The following is a 19,063-nucleotide window of genomic DNA, read 5'->3' as shown; positions in this document are numbered from 1 at the left end:
CCCTGTCATTAATTTTAATAAACGGGGTAGTCCATGTCATTATAGATAGCTAGTTTTAGGAAATAACTGGCATTACATTTGCTTTTTTTCACCAGAAAACACCTGTTCACACATACTTACAGTATATGACTTTCAAAGAAGCAAGCATTTGACTGAGACAAACAAAAATAGAAACAAAAAAAAAAACCAAACACTTTGCTACCTTGCTATAAAAGGTTACTACCACTGTGGTAAATGTTAAAGAAAAAAAAACAAAGAAAAAAAAACAGGAATGATAGGAAAAGAAAAAACAAACGAAAAAAAAAAAAAAACAGGAACAAATATTGAGTGGCATTTGTCTGTACACAATGAGGCGGCTGGCCGAAAGCAAAATAAAGGTGAGGAAGCAATTAAAAGCAAACAGGATGAGTGGGCACATGTGAGGGGTGAAGGCTAGACTGGTGGAAGTGGGCAGTTTGTGGTGACTATGCTAACATCACAAGGTGACGGGGGTCCTCTAGCTTCAGTGGAGCAAGCAGCGTACACTACACAGGGAACCGAGGGACACTTTCATATTGGCAAGGAGGGTAGAGCCCACAAGTACTTTTAGGTTTAGAACATAAACAGAAGCTAAGATGGAGGGATGGATGCAGAGCTTCGTTTTTTGTGGCACTAAGTTGCCCCTTGCCAAGATAAGAGTTATGTGGCATGTCACACAGATTGCTCCTTGGGGAAAGTGAACGGAGCTCGAGGGCCGTGGGCGGGGAAGCTTGTGTTGGTGTACATGGGCTCGTTGGATGGGTGCTGAGCGTAGGGATTCTGAGGTAAGAAAGTAACAGGAGGGTAAGCAGGAGCAGGTTGAGCCTCAGGGACATGTTCCATGTTGCAGGCGCGTTGGTAGCTCATGTATTCAGCCGGGTTCAACAGCTCTTCTGGATGCCTCCCAGAGTCCTGCGAGAAGGAGACAAAGGAGGAAAAAAGAAGAAAACACTGCAGGGTCACAGAGTTTTTGTTACTCAGAACGAGCCAACTGAGCTCGGAATGAGCGTCAGCACAACACTGCATCATATGGCACAGCAGAGCATCAAAACTGCAGCTGGATTGAACTTGTTCTTTGTGCACAGAGTGTAACTGTAAATATCACTAAGTAGCTTTTGGCCAGATAAATGTGATTTAAACTCAAGATATTTAGAACTGAATCATGCATCTGTTAAAATATGAAGTTTCCCAGTTTAGTTGGATTAGCTGGTGTCTGTTACCGTGGAAACTATATATTAAATATGAAATGTTACAGTTAGGGAACATCGTTGGAGTAATTCATGACAGAAGCAGATGTGGCATTAAATATGTCAAGTGTGCTTAACTGGCCATGATTCATTAGACGGAAAAGCCTGTTTGAGTCATGATTCAGCAAGGTGGAGACGGAGAGGAAAGCACATTGATAAAAGATTTTAGTTAAGGACCGTTTTTTTTCCATACATTAGTTGTTTTGTTTTGTTCTTTAGTTTGGACTGGTCCATAAGGGTTATATTTAATTTTCCTCTGCATGGAATGACAAAAATATTCATTCATTCATTTTCTGAACCACTATCCAATTCAGGGTCGCGGGGTCGCTGGAGCCTATCCCAGCTGGCTTTGGGCAACAGACAGGGTACACCCTGGACAGCTCGCCAGTCCATCGCAGGGCCACACAGAGAAACAACCATTCACACTCACTCCTATGGGCAATTTAGAGTGACCAATTAACCTAACATGCATGTCTTTGGATGGAGTACCCGGAGAGAACCCACGCATACACAAGGAGAACATGCAAACTCTACACAGAAAGGCCACTGACCAAACCCCTCCCCAGCCAAGGATCAAACCAGTGACCTTCTGGCTGTGAGGCCACAGTGCTAACCACTGTCCCACCGTGCAGTCATGACAAAAATATATCATTTATAAAATTTATTGCCAAGATTTTTCTTAAATTTATAACAGGTATGTGTACATGTACATCAATGTTATTATTCAACATAATCTAAATAATATATTGTGTAGCTGAGATGCAGATAAGTTACTATAATTCATATCCCTGCTCAGTTACAGAGCATAATTTGATCGATGACTTACAACCTCATTACATCTCCTCTATGCAACTGTGAAGTTTCTACTCATCCATTGTCTAAATTATTTACACATCCTTCAATGTGCTTGAGATTCCCTTTTCTTTTATGCTGCAAATTTTCTATTCTGGATGAAGCAATGCCAAATCTCTTGACTGAAAAAAACAACATTATTGATGAAAATGAGTTTAAACACAAACAATGGTGTTATTACAGAACAAGATCCAAGATGCTTATTATAAGCAGACCTGGCAACTTTCGAGCATGCGTTGTAAAGCAGCAGCGTGCCAGAAAATGCCGTGAAAACTGCTCTGAATGATAAAGCTTTATACTAAGATAAACGTACCAGAGAAAGCTTAGGTTCAGGTAGGCAGGTAATTCTGTTAAAATGGCAGTGAGGTAATAATACAGTTTAGAAACAAACATGGCTTTGCGTTTAAACTTTCTTATTTAGTGCAATAAGACTTGCTGGCTTTATTTATGTAATAGTGGTCATAAATCACATTCCCCCATTTATACTGAATTGTAGTTTAGGAACATGCAGTGGTAAAAATGCGCGTAGAAGAGTCTGGGATATCCTTTACTGGATCAAGTGTTTACTGGATCTGACAATGCAGCTGAACGTCTTTATAGCTCAGCTCCAACAACTTTGATCACATAAACCAAATCAGAATTTTACAGTAAGGAAGCTTCCTGCAGAGCTGCAGATGGCACTATTCTGTCTTGTATCTCAGACAGAGCGCAGAACTCCTGATATTTCCATATTTCCATAAAATTTTGCCTCCATGTAATTACCTTATTTACATGATTTGATGGTACATATCGAGACAGAATTGCGTGAGGCGCTTCGCCACCCAAATGTGTAAAATGGACTTGTTTCATTTTCTGCCAGCATCAATTTTTCCAAAACGACTGCAGACATTGTTCTGCTGTTGCATCATGTTGCTTGAAGAGTCCAGTGTTTGTTTATGTACTAAAACTGACAGATTATAATGGCTTTGTAAGATTTTCTTTGAATGGAGCTATGTCACCGAGTCCTTAAGCTGTCATTCATCATGCAGACAATGTTGTTTAAAGCTGCTCATCTGCAAATTGGAGAGCTAAGTTAGAGGCAGCTGCTTCAGCCCATAAAAAAGTGTGGAGGTTTGCTTATACTGTGCATTATCTGGGTCCGACTTTTAACATCTGGAGTTTCCTGCTCTTCTTTTTTTCATTTGCATAGAACAGACAATTATGATTCATATAATTTTAAATAGTAAAACTCAAGATAAAGTGTTTTTATTTTGTCTTTGCTAAGTATCAATGATTTGCTGCTTAAAGTCGTCCTAAACTCAACAGGAAGATGAACATGATACGACAGTGGTAAAATGGCAAACATGCAAACGTACATTTAAAATGAAAAGGATGAGAGTGAAATGAGACTTACGAGTATTCCTCAAGCATCTCTACATCTACGAAAACGATGATCCCAACTCTGAAATTGTTTTGCGGGCAACAGAACCACAACATAACTTACATCTTCTGACAAATCATAAAACATAAAATGATGGAATATCAAGATGAGATGAAAAGCTGCCAGAGCAGAAAATATACAGCCGTTTCTGGGCAAAACAAGGAGGACATATCAGGGGTTTTAAGGCGGCTCATAATCAAACGACCATGTAAAAGACTTGTAAATCTAATTAAATCCCAACTTATTGCTTCTCAGATTGCACACGTTCTCTGACAGGCGACTTCTGTAACACATAAAAGCAGAAGCAGCAATTTGACATCAGAAGATGAGGGATAAGTGGTGATAAAAGTGCAGTGCATTTCACAGAGAAGCAGGAGACATGCAAGTAAACTGCTCCCAACACTCATGCTGGGGACACTGTCTGAGGAAATCTTCGTTTCGGGTCAGTATCAAATAAGTAAGTAAAACTTTATTTGTAAAGCACATTTCAAGATGACAAAGTGCTGCAGAAGGAACGAAAAACATGAGACAACAGTTCGGCAAGCAGTTGAAGCATTTTTAGTTGCTTGTAAAAAGCTCCAGAGTCTGCAGACCTCAACCTAAAGGAGAGAAAGTTGCAGAGTCCCGGTGTGACTTCAGCGAAGGCTCGCAGCCTTGTACGTGACGTAACCAGCAGGCTGTGGTCACATGACCATAGGGACCTGTTAGAGACATACACATGTAAAAGTTGGTTGCAGAATACAGGTGCTTTACCATTCACCGCCCACCTGAGTGGGTGGGGAGGCAATGAAGCTGGACATGTTGCACAGCGATGCGTCAGAGGCATGGCAGCACTAGGCGTTATGGCAGCAGAGGAAGACTTGTTAGAATGTAATGTTTTAATGGTCGGGTTAGTGCAGATAAGGACGTTTTTTTAATCAGAAATGCTATCAAGCATGTTGCTGCGGTACTGGTTTGGCTGCTTGTGTTTTGCTTTATGTTTGTGTTTGGAATTTAAAGAAGAACAGATATGATTTATTAGGAATTTCTTCAATAAACTCCAATTTTCCATTCATTTTCATGACTTTGAATGAGCTAACCGCCAAGTACTGTTTATTATTATTTAGAATAGTCTTAGTCTTCTTCTGGCCAAAATATGATCACTGCCACTAGGTTTCCATAATGTGCCAAAAATACTTCAGCTCAAAAAGGTTAATTTAGTCTTTTTTCTTCAATATGGACCATTCTTACTACACTTTTCCTCAGAAGCATCATCTGACCCCTGTGATGTGTCGTTTATCAGCTGTTTTTCACAGGCGTGGCCAGCCACAGGAAGCTGATCCATCAGGTTGTCCTCGCTGCCTGGTGATCTCTGTATGAGAGCAGAAAAGCCTGTTGATGGTGTCCTTGCCCCATTTTCTGATATCCGTTGTCTCCTTAATCATCTGTGTTAGCTTGTCTTTTCTCCAATGATGTTATTGCTCATGGACGGGGACAGTTGGCCTCGCCTGGCGGATCTATCAGGTCCATCAGGTGGGCAACATGAGAAGCCCGAATTATTCATTATGCTGTAATTTTGACAAATTAACCATGTGTTAATTCTAGATAATAAACAACGCAGAGCAGTTTAATAATTAACCCATAAAAATAAATGAAGATCTGAGTTTATTTAATAAATCACCAATAAAGCATATCAATAATTTCTGCTTGTCTGCACTTATTATATCCATTTAAGCCCCACAACATCCTTCTGCTGTTAACACGGACATTATTTCGCCTGCATGGCATGAATAGATGCTGAAAGGTGGAGATGCAGACAAGAAACACCTAAAGAAACTAAGAAAAACAGGTTGTTGTTTTTTTTTTTTTTTTAACAGCTTTAAAAGGCTGAACACACTCGTGTAGTCGTCAAATCAGTGTCCGTCAGAGGATCCCATGCTTTGTTTCTGTGGTTTAGTGATGAGCTCTATCAGCCAGGAGAAAGTATGATCTGATACACTTACATCTATTATGGTTTAGGGAGTAACTATCTTAAGTCAGGAGCAAAAATAAAGGAATTAAGGCCACAGCAACATTTATGGCCCTCACGTCCACAGGAGCGCACAATAAAAAGAGAAGATTCCCCTTAAAAGTTGTGGAAACAAAGATTTCTAGTAATCAGAAAGCACTTCATGCATCTCCATATTTGATTTCCAAATTAGTTTGATTCATGTGTGCAATAATATAATAAGTTATTAAGTAAACAGTGAAGTTGTGTTGTCTCGCTGCAGCCTTGAAATGAACACATCAAAAAGGCCTGTGAAACAGAAGATGCCTTCAAACGCATATTTGCACATATTAACAATTGGGATGCAACACGTTGGAAGAGCTCGTAAACAGATTTTGTTCCCTTTGCACAGAGCCAGGCGGACTTTATGCTAAACCAAACCCAGAGGATAACTGCATCAAACATTTACCATCCACACACACACACACACACAGGCTGCACATCCCTGCATCCAACTCTGTGCATGAATCAATATCAAAATATTCATTTAGAAAAAAGGCAGTATTAGTAAAATGAAGTAAATTTTAATTGGGTAAACAGATGGTGACGTCTCAGAAATGTTTTTCAACAAAAATGTATTTAGCAGAAAATGGTAAAATAAAAAAAAAAACTGAAAAAAACAGCCATGTGAAAGGTGCCATTAGTGCACGTAAAATTTTGCCCTCGTTCACATAGACGTGCACACATAGACGTGCACACATAGACGTGCACATGGGGGCTTGCGACGAGACACAAAGCTGAAAAATGTTCAGTTTTTGTGATTCTCCAACCAATCAGAGGGTTTCAGTGACGGATCATGTCAAAGTTTTCTGGATGGTCGACCATCAGATGATGATTCACCACGATGTTCACGTGTTTGTGAAAAAGGATGAACTCAGTGTCGGGTTTTTTTTCTTTTGTAAAGAGTTAACAGAAAGATTTCTGTCAATTCAAGCAATAATTGATATTATTATTTTTATTATTACTGCATCACTCCATCACTGTAATTGATTATTGTATTCAAATAGATTATCACATATTAAGGATATTATTATTATTATTATTATTATTATTATTATTATTATTATTATTATTATTATTATTATTATAGGTATCACCAATATACTGTGTTGCTATGGTTATTGTATTGCTATTGGGTAACTATTGTTCGTTCATTCATTCATTCATTCTCCTATGAACTTAATCCAATGAAGGGGAAGCTGGAGCCTATGCCAGCAGTCTTTGGGCGAAAGGCAGGGTACACCCTGGACAGCTCGCCAGTCCATCGCAGGGTAACTATTGTTGTTATTGATAATGTATTGCTTTATCACTGGGGTGGGTTTATGTATAGGCTTATGCTTCTATCCACTCCTTTTGAACATTTTGTCATGTTTCATTTCTATTTTTGTTTTTAGATTTGTCATTAAACAAACAAGCCAATTTAAATAAAATCTCCCAACTCTTCATCCTTGACTCGTCAGTCACATACAGATTGAAAAGGCTAAAATTTCCTTCAGCATCATAACCATACATGGATGGCCATGAATTTCACCTGTTGGTACAGAATCAGAAAATCACCCAACCCGCTCGTGGCCTGAATTTCACGTCTGATCTGAGACTTATAGACCAGTTCAGCCAATCCACGTGTTTTTTGGAGCTTACATGAAAATGGCTGAAAAGCCCAACCACTGCAATCTGTTTATTATACATGTTTTATGACTGCAGGCCTCTCTTCTTCAGGCCGATCCTGAGCATAGAAGTTTCTCCAGAGGTTCTACATCAACCTTTGGGAAAACGAGCCCGGAGATTCTGATGCTTTAGCTTTTTGGTCAAACTCAAGACATATAACAGCTTCAAAAGGGAAATTAAATGGAAAAAAGGTCTTTGATGGAAAACTCAAAGATTTATTCTGACTCCAAGAATAAAACCAGTACTTGGTAGGTGTTACGTTTATCAGTGAGATTATCTTGAATAAGAAAAAAAGGATTTATATAAATGCCATAAATATAGATTTTTATCAGTAGTTTCTGCCTGTAAGCAGTGAATGATGGAGGGTAAAAAGTGATCATGGAAACTTTGATCCTTGGCTTGATACAGAATAATTCTGTGAAATCAAGGCTTCATGTAATCATTTTATATTTCTTGATGAACAATTCAAATAGCTGTTTTACACAGAGTCTGCCAAGTTTCTCAAACGGACTAATCAATACAACTGAATGTTAAAGCCTTGTGTTTTGCCTCATGCATTCACATCCATGTCCACAAACCTGCAGCAAGAAACTCCGTTGGCCTTCATTTTTATTCGAATGTCAATTTTTCGACAACAGTTTTACAAATGAGATCTTTCTCAAGCTTTCGTTGAGCTTAAACAATGCTTCAGGTTCTTGCTACAAGAAAAGGTTCAGAAACAAGAAAGAGAAAACACTTTTTCTCACATCTATGGTTACCAAACAGGACGGTATCGATACGACTGCATATTGACGGGGAAAGTCAGCAGGACGACCAATGGCGTAGGTAAATAACCTGCTGTAATTTTAAGTTAATAAAAATAATGGAAAAAAGTCTGGGATTTAGCTTAAAATGACATATTTTGTTGGAAGTGCTTTGCTTCACAACTAAGAGAGAGATTTCTGATCACTTGTTGAAATTTGTTCATATTCACCAAACTGGAAAAGAAGCTTGAACCAGATAAAGAGTTTGGGCTCCGGCAGCCTCTCAATTACACACTCATTCATTCATTCATTCATTCTCCTAACCACTTAATCGGATGAATGGGGAAGCTGGAGCTTATCCCAGCAGTCTTTGGGCGAAAGGCTGGGTATACCCTGGACAGCTCGCCGGTCCATCGCAGGGCTCAGTTACACACATTTAATATAAATAAAAGAAATCCGAGACTGTTGACGGATCAACAACAATCACTCCAGGAACAGAGTAAGCAGCAGTCTGGATGCACGGAGAAACACAGGCTAACATCCGAGGAAGTAAAAGCATCGTCCTCTTTAGCTAATGTGAGTGTTCCAATCTGGCAGCTTTAATAACATGATGTTTCAGTCTGCGTCTTCATGCGTGACTCCGACTACATGCCTCATACCTGACTGCCTCCTGCCACGCTGTCTAAGACGTCGCCTGGTCAAACTCACTCTGCGGCATATGCTGACAGAGCAGGGCATCGAGACGAGCTACTGGAACGTGAATCAGATGCCCAGGTTTATTTCCTGTTTAGGAAAATCACATCAACATTCTTCCAAGTGATGACCTACATTTCTTTGAGGTCCATCCCACTTTAATCACAAAGCAAAATGATGTAATATCAAATCTATAGCAATATAAAAATGTATCAGAAGAGTTAAACAAACTCACAGTATCATCTGTAAAAGAACAGTCATGCAGACATGATCTAATGTCTTTCTGGAGTTCCACAGAAAAGCCGTGAACTGAAAGACACATCTTTTCACGAGATTTAAGGACACACTCATCTGTGTGCTTGTGTGTTGTTGGTAATGGACATGTAAGCACCAAATGAGCCAGAAGGGCAGAGCTATTGCTGACCAAGGAGGAGAAATTCAGCTTGTTTCAGGCTCTCGACGTAACCACGGCCAAAGTGACCAGTTGGTAATCGTGAAAGAAAAACATAAAACAAAAAACTGAGTAAGAGAACCACTCATCCAAAAACCTTCACACCATGCAGTACCTACACCTACGAGGTGGAAAGCAGTAGAAAATAAACACATTTATGTAGCAGAAGTCCTTTTAGTCTGTTAGAATGAAGCTTAATCTCAGCAGCTTCTGTTTACAAAAGTATGTAAATAAGCTTTATTTGCTGGTTTTTCTAAAAGTAGGATCAGAAAAAGCAGCTTTTGGATTTCTGTCCAACTTTGTACAAATTCAAAGGAAAAGAGGAACCATTCAAAATGCATATATTTAAAACCAAGGATTAATCTAAATGAAATCTGATGTACCTTAAAGTCATTTTAAGTACATAAAAAAGATAACATAACCTTGGGGAAGTATGGCTTAAATAGGTTTTTATATCTGATCATGTAATAACTCTGTCACAGCAAGCGGTTGCAAGGAAAATACATGAATAAAAGTTGGCTGATTTATTTCGCTGATTACTTTAAAGTTACAGACCAAAGGTGAACTTCACTTCCTCTATCAGAGAACATGCACATTATGTCGAATTGGAAATGAACTAGTGGTTTTACTTTGTCTCAGCAAACAGAAGCTGGAACCTCCGGACAAGACCAGGCTTAAAGCAAACCGGAAAATGGGGGTATATTGGATCTGATACAGATTTAATGTCCTGAAACTTTGTGAAAGTTGATGTCAGAAGCACATATATAGCATTATTTTTCAGTTTCGTCTCAGAACTGTTGAATAAATGATTGTTTAATTTATTGTGTATTTGAACACTCAGATGTAGAAATGTGTACAGTTGTAATAAAAAAGCATTATATCATCTTAATCTGTATGTTTGATCCTCAACATGTTGGAAAACTACATGCGATCACATATGCTGCTCTCTTTAAGCCTTGCTGTTTCAGTGTTATCAGTAAAAACAAAAAACTATAAAGCTTCTTGTGACTGAAGGCGAGTAGAAACATCCTGCTTAACATGTTCGTTTATGTCTCACACAAAGTGCACGTATTATTTTTCTGTGCTTGTGTGGAATTTGAAGACATCTTTGATTTCCTCAAACACAGAATTTTAGTTTAGTCTTTGCACTTTCAAAAAAGAGGCTTGTTGCTTCAGTGTTAAGGTATTAGATGGAAATGATGAAATGCTTTTTCTTCCTTCTGCACCATTATGACTCTTCATAATCCCAAAAACACTTCCAGTTGATTTCAGATGAAACATCCATGTCAATAGGATTATTCAGAGATTCCAGATGATGTTTAGAATTAAAAGTTACTAAAAAAAAAAGAGAGAAACTTGAATATTATGTCTGACACTGAAAAACCAGTAACTAGCGACATGGAAACTTCAGACAAGCACGATGTGGTTAAATTTGAGAATTTTCAGGAGGAAGAACAATCCCAGTCCAGTGTGTGGTGTCAGTGCTGAGTTAGGACATAACTTTATTACATTTAAGTCAGCTTTTTTACATCTTTACATTATTTATGGTGCATGATTTAGTTTATTTTCCTCTGCAACATCTGCTGCATTTGGAACACTTTACATAAAGTCCACTTCAGTCTCTTCATTTCAGGTATTTATACCTGTTAAGAATGCAGAACTTTTGCAACTCACTTTTAGAAAAGTTTCAACTTTAACAGCAACGTATCCATCACTTTCATTTTGTTTCATTTTCCTTGTAGAGTGATGAAGCAGTTTAATCTTCGCTCATGATGTTAGAAATAGAGCAGATGCTCTGGATCAAGACTTTTGGAATATCTGAATAACTTAGTTTGGATGCTGAGACCTGATCTGACATTAGGCACTGACTTCAAACTCAAATTCAAGGAACTGCTGAAAAAGAAGTGGGAAAAAAAGTAAAAAGCTGTGACACTGTGGGGGTATTTGGTTGTGGCCAAATGTTTCCTTTCAGAGAAAAGTCATCGCACGTCAACACAAAGTGTCTCTGAGTCATCACCTTTCTCCTATGACATCATGTGTCTATCTCGCTGGGAGTTGTTTCCTCCAGGATGAAATGCTCCCATGCAGCGGGCATGGCGGGTCACCGAATGGTTTGAGGAGGATAAAAATAAAGTGAAACACATGCTACTCCCTTCACAACCACGTGATGCCGTCCAGAGTGAGCACTGATAGATTTAATACCTAAAAATAAAACGATCCATCTCCTTCTGCAGATTTCCAGACGGCAGAAACACAACCCAGCTAAAAGTCTGAAATTTCACAAGACTGTTTTCTTACTGCACTGTGTTCACAATCTTTACCATGATGTGTGTTTAGTCCGTCCATACGCCCAGTGTCCCTATTACACTTGAAGGGGGTAGTGCTTGTCTGCTCATTTGCAAAACTAATGCAAACAAATCCTGCCACCACTGTTGTTGTGGCACCGCTAATGTAGCTTTTAATTAGCCTTTTCTCTCCACCCAGCCTCCACCTGCAGGCACTGACATTGTCAGAATTTTCTTCCTATCATCTGTATCTGTGCTGGGCTGCGTTTGCTGTGGCTTCAGGCATTTTTTTTTTTCTTTTTTCTTTTTCTTTTTTTTTTTTTATTAATCTTTTATTCAGCTTTTAATGCAGTAATTTGCAACTGCATTTTTTTTTAGTTATAAGGATACAAAACTTCTTCACTTGCTTGTAGATGCTGACAACGATTATTTCATCAAAGAATTCTGTCTGTATCTGCTAGTATCTACGGTGGTCATATTTTTTTCATTTAATCAGTGACTTGTAGCAAAAAGCTTCTTTGCATGAACACTTAACCAACTCTAAACACAGTGTTTTAGTTTCTTAGTGGGACCTGATATGCTGCTGAGAATGTAAACGCTACACAAAGCATCTATGGTGTGAAACTCCTGAGATGTGTGCGCCCATTACCTGCCACATCAACCTCCACATCCTCCTCACACCCCCTGTGTGGAAGAAAAATGCTACTCATCCTCCAGAATGTATTTAAGACATTATAACTGAGAAGACAAATTATGTAGCAGAAGAAGATAATTTCTAGGTGACAGAAAATGGAACTGTTGCCACCCTTCATCTACGCTGTGACAAGCCTGGAGTGTGGAGAGTTACTGAAAAGGCAGGCTTCCTCTGCTGTTGAATGAATGTTGGCTGACTGGTTGGTTGTGTTGCACCTCTAATATAATAAATATCATAATTATTCATCGTATATGCAAATATTAAGTGAGATATCAGTTTTTCTTTGTCTTTATAGTAAAGAGGAGAATTTCTAATTCATCCGTTTTTCCAAGCTGGATCAGCTGCAAATCAGTGTACATGGTTACTGATTGATCCAATCGTGAAAAGGTTTAAGGCACCCTTTTTAAATGGCCTGAGGCCGATCGGAGCAGCTGTGATGTTCACATGATGCATTTTTAAAAATGGCCCATGTAAATGTAGCTACTGTAACTCTCTGGCTTTCAGGTACTGCATAAAAACAGACATGATTCCCAACGGGAAACCACCTCATGGGGTCAGGGACTCCGTCTGTCAGCACTCTTAACAAATCCAGTTTAACGCTCTCTCATGCAGCGAGGAAGCCATATGTTAACATGATCCAGAGACACTTGCTTTCTCAGGGCTGTGAGTAAAATGGACTTAGGCAAAGTGAAACATTGTTCTTTCAGCTGTTGAAATGATGTTGTGTCAAAATTTTAAATTCTTTTGTGTCCTCAAGACTTAAGACGAGAGGATGATCCAGCTTGTTATCCGGGCTGCATCTCTGATGGTATGGGGGTGTATCAGTGTCTAACTGACTATGTGGAAAACTAGAAAAGCTATTTAAAGATACGTACGGGTTTTTAAAGCTTAAAATGGTGCTGATCATTTTCTTCAAGATAGTGTATTTCAGTAAAGCAATGCTGAAGCTCATTCTGCACCATTGGACTGGTCTTCCTCCATTTCAGACCTTCAACAAGCCGAAAACATTTTAACACCCGATGAAACTCAACATGCCCCTAACTGTTGGCTAATATTTTTCCTAAACTAATGAAATATCATACCATTAACATTTGTTTTTTTTGTTTTTTTTTTATTGAATAAAAAACAAGTTTACAAGATGAATCAACATGGAGTGGAACAGGTCCATTGACTGGAAGTGTGTTTGGATTTATTTACATCTTTGTGTGTATCCTGCATAATATTTTTACTTTTGCTTCCCTGAAATGAAATTTTCTCTGCTTGGAAAAGCTGCAGACAGTATCCCCATAACACTCTTTGTTGTTTGCCTCTGCATATTTTAACAAGTGGCTGAAGGAAATCTCCTGGATTGCCTGCAGAATTACCTCCTTTACGGATTGCTACAGAGACCAATCTAACCTTTCCAGCAAGAAAATGATTTGTGCTCTCTAACATCCCACTTTTGCTGTATTTGAAGAGTTCAAGTGATGCAGCCGAGTGTGTTTGTGTGTAATGGAGGGATTTCTCCCAGCTGTCTTCTGTGGGGTTCAGATGACATATCAAAGGCCAATCTAGTAGATGAGAGCTTGTTTTGCTGTTAGCAATCATGGTTAAGAAGAAATAAAAACCACTTGAGGAATTTCTGAATGGTTAAAAATCTGCAACCGTTCTGAAAAGGGCTTTTCCTTGACTCATTTTGTGTATTTGACACTGTCCAATGTATTCAAACTCAACTTCAAGATGTCCTATTTATAATTTATTCAATAATGTTTGAAAACTTTGATCTGAAAATTACTTTAGGTATTTTTGGTATGTTGTATAAATGTAGAAATCCAGAAAAATCAGCCAATGACAGCAAGAAACTCTTCTATCAACATGTTTAACTTGTCATGTAAGAGTGCTGTTTACAGTATAAGTAAAAGGAAGGTTTATTAGTTATTAATAAAGTTATTTTGTCATTTTGTTTCCCCTTTTCCAGGTGTTAGGGTTAGCTGTTATCGGTTTGAGGTTTTCATGCTACAGAATCCATAGTTTGTCCAAACTAAAGGAGAGAGTTTGCTTTCCTACCTGGAGGCACCTCAGCGAAACAACCTTACCAACAAACAACAGCATGTGCCGTTTTTTTCAGATTTACCTGAATATTTCACGGCTAGATCTACAGCAGATTTAAGATGGCCGTTCACGCCGCAGCTGCTTGTTATGTTTATTTCTCTCTGCGCTAAACTGCCAGAATCACAAGTTCACTTCACAAGTAACTGATGATGACGAAGTGCCAACAGAGACCAGAACTGCACGGAGTTTATCATATTTCTAAGTTGATAAGTCATCTTTTATTTCCCTTTCGATACATCCTCCCTTCGCCGCTCCAGTTGGTGGCAGGTGGAATAAAAGTAGCTTTGCTTTCTTATAAAATGTGAAATACGAGGTGTTGTCTTCCCACTACTTCTTGGGAATTAAGTCTTTTTTTCCCTGTTAAATGCTCCTATAGTAAAAGAAAAAAAATATTTCTACTTGAAATACTCGACAGTACCGTGAAAACGTCGGCAATCCTTACCTAAATTCTTCAAGTCTCACTCTCTTCATGCTACGAACTCAAAATTTCCTCTCATCGTTGGTAAAATGTCCTGTTTAAATTCCTTTTCCTTAAACATACAAACCACATTCTGCATCACCAGTAAGACTAGTTTTTACAGTTTCAGCTGATACAAACTATACTTTAAGTGACTCATAGAAACTTAAGGAAAAATTACTGTTTGTTCGTGGTTACCTCATAAACAGAAAGTGTTTCGATGTTCCTGCAACACGTTCATGCACTCCGGTGATGCACCATGTCATTGATATTAGTGTGGAATAAAACATAAATCCCTGTTTACCAGTGATTTATAGTTGACCTGATGCTTTCTGAGATTAAAAGCAAACTGTTATGCCGATCCTACGGTTTCTTACAATGGAACACCTTTAGATTCATCCTCCATTGTGACAAGAGGAGCGTGTTTCTGCTCAAGTCCTATTGTGTTCAATAATAGCCTGAAAATATCTCTGTTTCAATCAAACTTTCTTCAGAGCAATGAGAAGGAAATCAAAAGATGGCCAAGACCAAAGAGGAAGGCAGACAAGGGGTCCATGTGGAGCTTTGACAGGGAGGTAAATGCATGTGGAAGGGGTATGAACGAAGGGTTGCAGTGCATCGGTCTGTGTACCTTGAGGCCAAAGTCTGAGGGGAAAGGCCTAAAATGGCATGCGCTAGTGTGAGCTAGGCTGGATGGTTGCATACTCGACAAGGTCCCCAGGGCCAGTGTGAGCAGAGCTTCGTGGGCTTGGAGACGAGGCCAAAGCTGCAGTATCCAGCTCCGCATACTGGACATCACAGTCCTTGTGGCCAGAGTTCTGGAGACAAGAGAGGCGAAAGGTGTGTGAGGAGTGAGGCAGCCAAATAATGATAGAGTGAGAAAGACAGATAGCCTGACAGAGAGATGGATGGAGACAGATGAGAAAAATGTTGACTCAAGGTCGGACTGAGAAATTTTGAGCGTGTGAGCAGCAGTGTTACAGAGCGAGGTGAAGAAAAATGTGTGAGCATGACACACACACACACACACACACACACACACACATAAAAGATGAAATAATTAAATGTGACATAAAGATGGAGATGTTGCACAGAAGATCAGAACACACAAATCAAAAGTGAACATTAAATAAAAAGTTAGACATGGAGAAGGACTCGGTCTGTGTGTACTTTGGTCATTTTTCACAACTTTTTACTTTATTCTTCGAACCAGAACTGCTCAGTTCCACTATGTGCACGTGCAGCTTAAAGGAAGGTGTTACGGAGGTGTCTGTAAATGTGTGTTTTCACGAAACGATGCAACATTCAAGGCTGATGAGCATGAAAACTGGTTTTAAACAAAAACAATGTTGTAACTACACAGGTCGAAGACAAACTGGCTCTGTGCATTGAATGCATGTCCGTGCAATCATTCACACCACAAGGACTGTAATTTATGTATCCCGATAACTGTATGAATGTCACAGATCATGGCTGTAACCGTGGACATTGTGCAGCACTCGGAGGTATGTGCAAAGCCCAGAAGCATTTTAATGGCTGTGGTGGTGTGGTTTCCTCAGCTCTCTGGACTATAAGCACACATGTAAACATGCACAAAGACCTTTATTCAACAAGCATCTGACTGCTGAGTAAAACAACAAGTCCAGAGATTGACTGACCAATTGACTCGACGAGCAATTGGCCAAGACGCTGACTGAGTAAATGACTTTAATGGGGTAATCAATAACCTGCAATGAAAGCGTTGAACGCTGTTTATCCGACTGCCCAAATACTTAAAAAAATCACTGTTATTTACTAAAAGCAAACATTTTAAATAAACCCTGATGCTGATGAGTGTCAGTGTTTCATTTTAATGTTTGTAGAAGCTTAAACACCAAAAACACGTCATTAATCACAGTAACACACAACATTTCAGCAAATGACATTTAAACTGCTGTGCTCCATTTTCTTATTAAAGGTGATAAGGAAGAAGTGACTGTAGGAGCTGCAGATTTTATGTGTTTCTCAGATGGATTTAAGGACGGTATGACATGTTAATGCTAAAAAATACAAACTCGTCCTTTCTTTACAAATGAAGCTAAATGGGAATTAGGCCTTGAATTTCCATTAAACAGAAATGAAAGGTTGATGAATGAGTCTGGTGTTGTAGATGATATTTGTACTTAGAAATCTATTGAGTCTACTGAGCATTTGTGCCTTTTTTTTCTCGCATATATGATAAGCTGGTGTTAGCAGGTGAGGAAAGGTCACACATTCAGCCAAAAGGCTTTTCTTCATCCAAATCTATGGTCTAAAAATGATAAAGCAAATATGTACAGCTTGAGTCACTGCATAGATACACTTTGCTCTCACACTGAGATTTTCTGAATGCTTCTGTATTTAGTTAAGTGATGATCTTGGATGAAAGCGGCTCTTAAAAATCCTGAAACAGCAGGAGACTGTTGGGGTCCTTGTGTCTCAGCTTGGATGATATTGTCACTAAAATCTTTATCTCTTTTTTATGAAAGGAAAAAATGTATCAAAACTACTAATTATGCTCAGGAAAGAGTCTAAGTACTTTTAGGGAGAAAAGGATGTAACCTTCATGTTCCCAACAGAGAGGAGGAGAGCACATCTAACGTAGGTGTGGACGAGGCTGAAGCCTAAACTCACCTGGAGGGTGAACAAAACAAGCATCATGTTGCATAGAAATAAAAAAAAAACCAACTATGATGCCACATCTAAAGGCAGCATTTTTTTTTTTATCTGTTAAAACTGTAAATCAGCCATAGAAGATAACAATGTCCGAGAACACGAATCCGGACATTTCGTTTCACACTGCTGTGAATGTTAGAGCCACTTTTCACCTGGTGATTGATTCAAATGTGTAAAAAAGGAGAAAGGCATGAGGCGTTTGTGTTCCCATGGCTTCCTAAAAAGCATTTCAGATGGATTGTTAAGGGTTGTGGATGAGAAATGCTGTTGGATAATATCTGTTATAACCCCATTGCATTAATGGGCCTTATTTCCATCCCAGAAAGAATGACACAGAAATGATTGAAGCTTTTACATATTTCCAATCTTAATAATTCAAATCTACTTTGCAATCTCTCCACTGGTGCATATTTCCCCACCACTCCAGCTCTGCTCTTACTAGATATTTAAATATCTGGAATATTTGTCATGACCAGAGTGCAATCAGGGGGAAAATTACAGCCACATCACACTGGAAATTGGCAGACAGTGTTTTGCCCCGAGAGAATCATCATTAGCAACACTCGATGCTCAGCAGTCAATGCATGTCTCTCACAAATAGTGTTTAGCAAACCTCAGTGATACCCTATTTATCTTAAATGCAGTTCTAAACTTCAATTTGAGTGGAATGGTATCAGAGATAAGAAAGAAATCTGGAAGAAATCTACCCCTGATGTCTGTAGATTATCAGAATTAAAGATTTGCTTCCTCTGAGCATGAAACTGCAGATGATACTAGTTGTTCCGGGATATTAAATTAAGAAAATCTAAATTAATTTGCCCAGGGAAGGATTGAAAGTAATGTCGTTGTGTTTGTTGAGATGAAGGACTTTTTTATTTTTTTCAGTTTCAGCTGATAAATGAAACTCGGCACATTTTTCATGAGCAGCACGAAGAACGACGGCTTGAAAACGACGGTGCGTGGAGTCATAACGGCAAAAAAACACAACTTTAACAAAGGTCAAGTAGAGCTAAGTGGGTTAAATTATGTAGAGAAATTTGAAACAAAAAAACTCTGTTTGATTTCTATATTCTGAGGAGAAAAAAACAAAAAATTATAAAGGAAGCAAAAAAAAAGAAAAAAAGAAAAACTTCAGCAGAGGGGAAGCAGTGTTGTACGACGAGTGACGAGTTTCAGTCACTTTATGCTTCTCACTGAAAGAAAAAACAAGTTACATATGAATGAATAAATGATCAAGTCATAAGAACAAAAGTATTTTTCACGGTGGAATGTGGAGGATGAATTGAATCGTCTTACAGCCTGAGGAAAGAGATGGCTTTAAAGTTTCATTATGCAATAACAGATATGTTTGCATGGCAGCGGAGTGAACAGGGTGTGGGTTCGGGTGGGTTTTTGTCCATTTACTGCTCTTCAAAGTCAACAAGAACTTGCCTGGAGCTTTCATCCATCTTTCTGAAGTTTTTGCAAGAAATATGTGAGTTTTTTAGCGTCTTTTTAACCAGCGTTGTGATTAAAATGATGGGATGTCTGCGATATTGATTACCCGGGTCCACCACAGTCCCGATGTATAATTTACTTCACCCGGCCGAGTAAAAACTTTTAGAGACATAACAGATTCTGCTGCCAGCTCTATACTTTCCTTCTGCTGGCTTTTCTTCTGAATGCCTAACCTTGTCTTCAGCTTTCAGCTCCAAGCCTGCTGGCTTATGCTAAAGTCCAGTCCA

The 19,063-nt window shown here is 38.9% G+C and overlaps 1 protein-coding gene across 1 annotated transcript in view; it reads right to left on the bottom strand.

Moving 5' to 3' along the window:
* Positions 1–690: 690 nt before the first annotated feature.
* Positions 691–19,063, bottom strand: part of nectin1b (nectin cell adhesion molecule 1b) — a gene marked incomplete at its 3' end in the record, with an annotated part of 166,085 nt that continues 147,712 nt past the window's right edge. Inside the window, exon 10 of the mRNA XM_079246288.1 lies at positions 691–930. Within this exon, the coding sequence (XP_079102414.1) occupies positions 691–930 (240 nt within the window). The remainder of the gene's footprint in view (positions 931–19,063) is intronic.

Source organism: Telmatherina bonti, assembly GCF_933228915.1.
Source record: "Telmatherina bonti genome assembly, chromosome: 9".
In the NCBI taxonomy this organism is placed as follows: domain Eukaryota; kingdom Metazoa; phylum Chordata; class Actinopteri; order Atheriniformes; family Telmatherinidae; genus Telmatherina; species Telmatherina bonti.
This window is presented reverse-complemented; position numbering and strand designations above follow the sequence as displayed.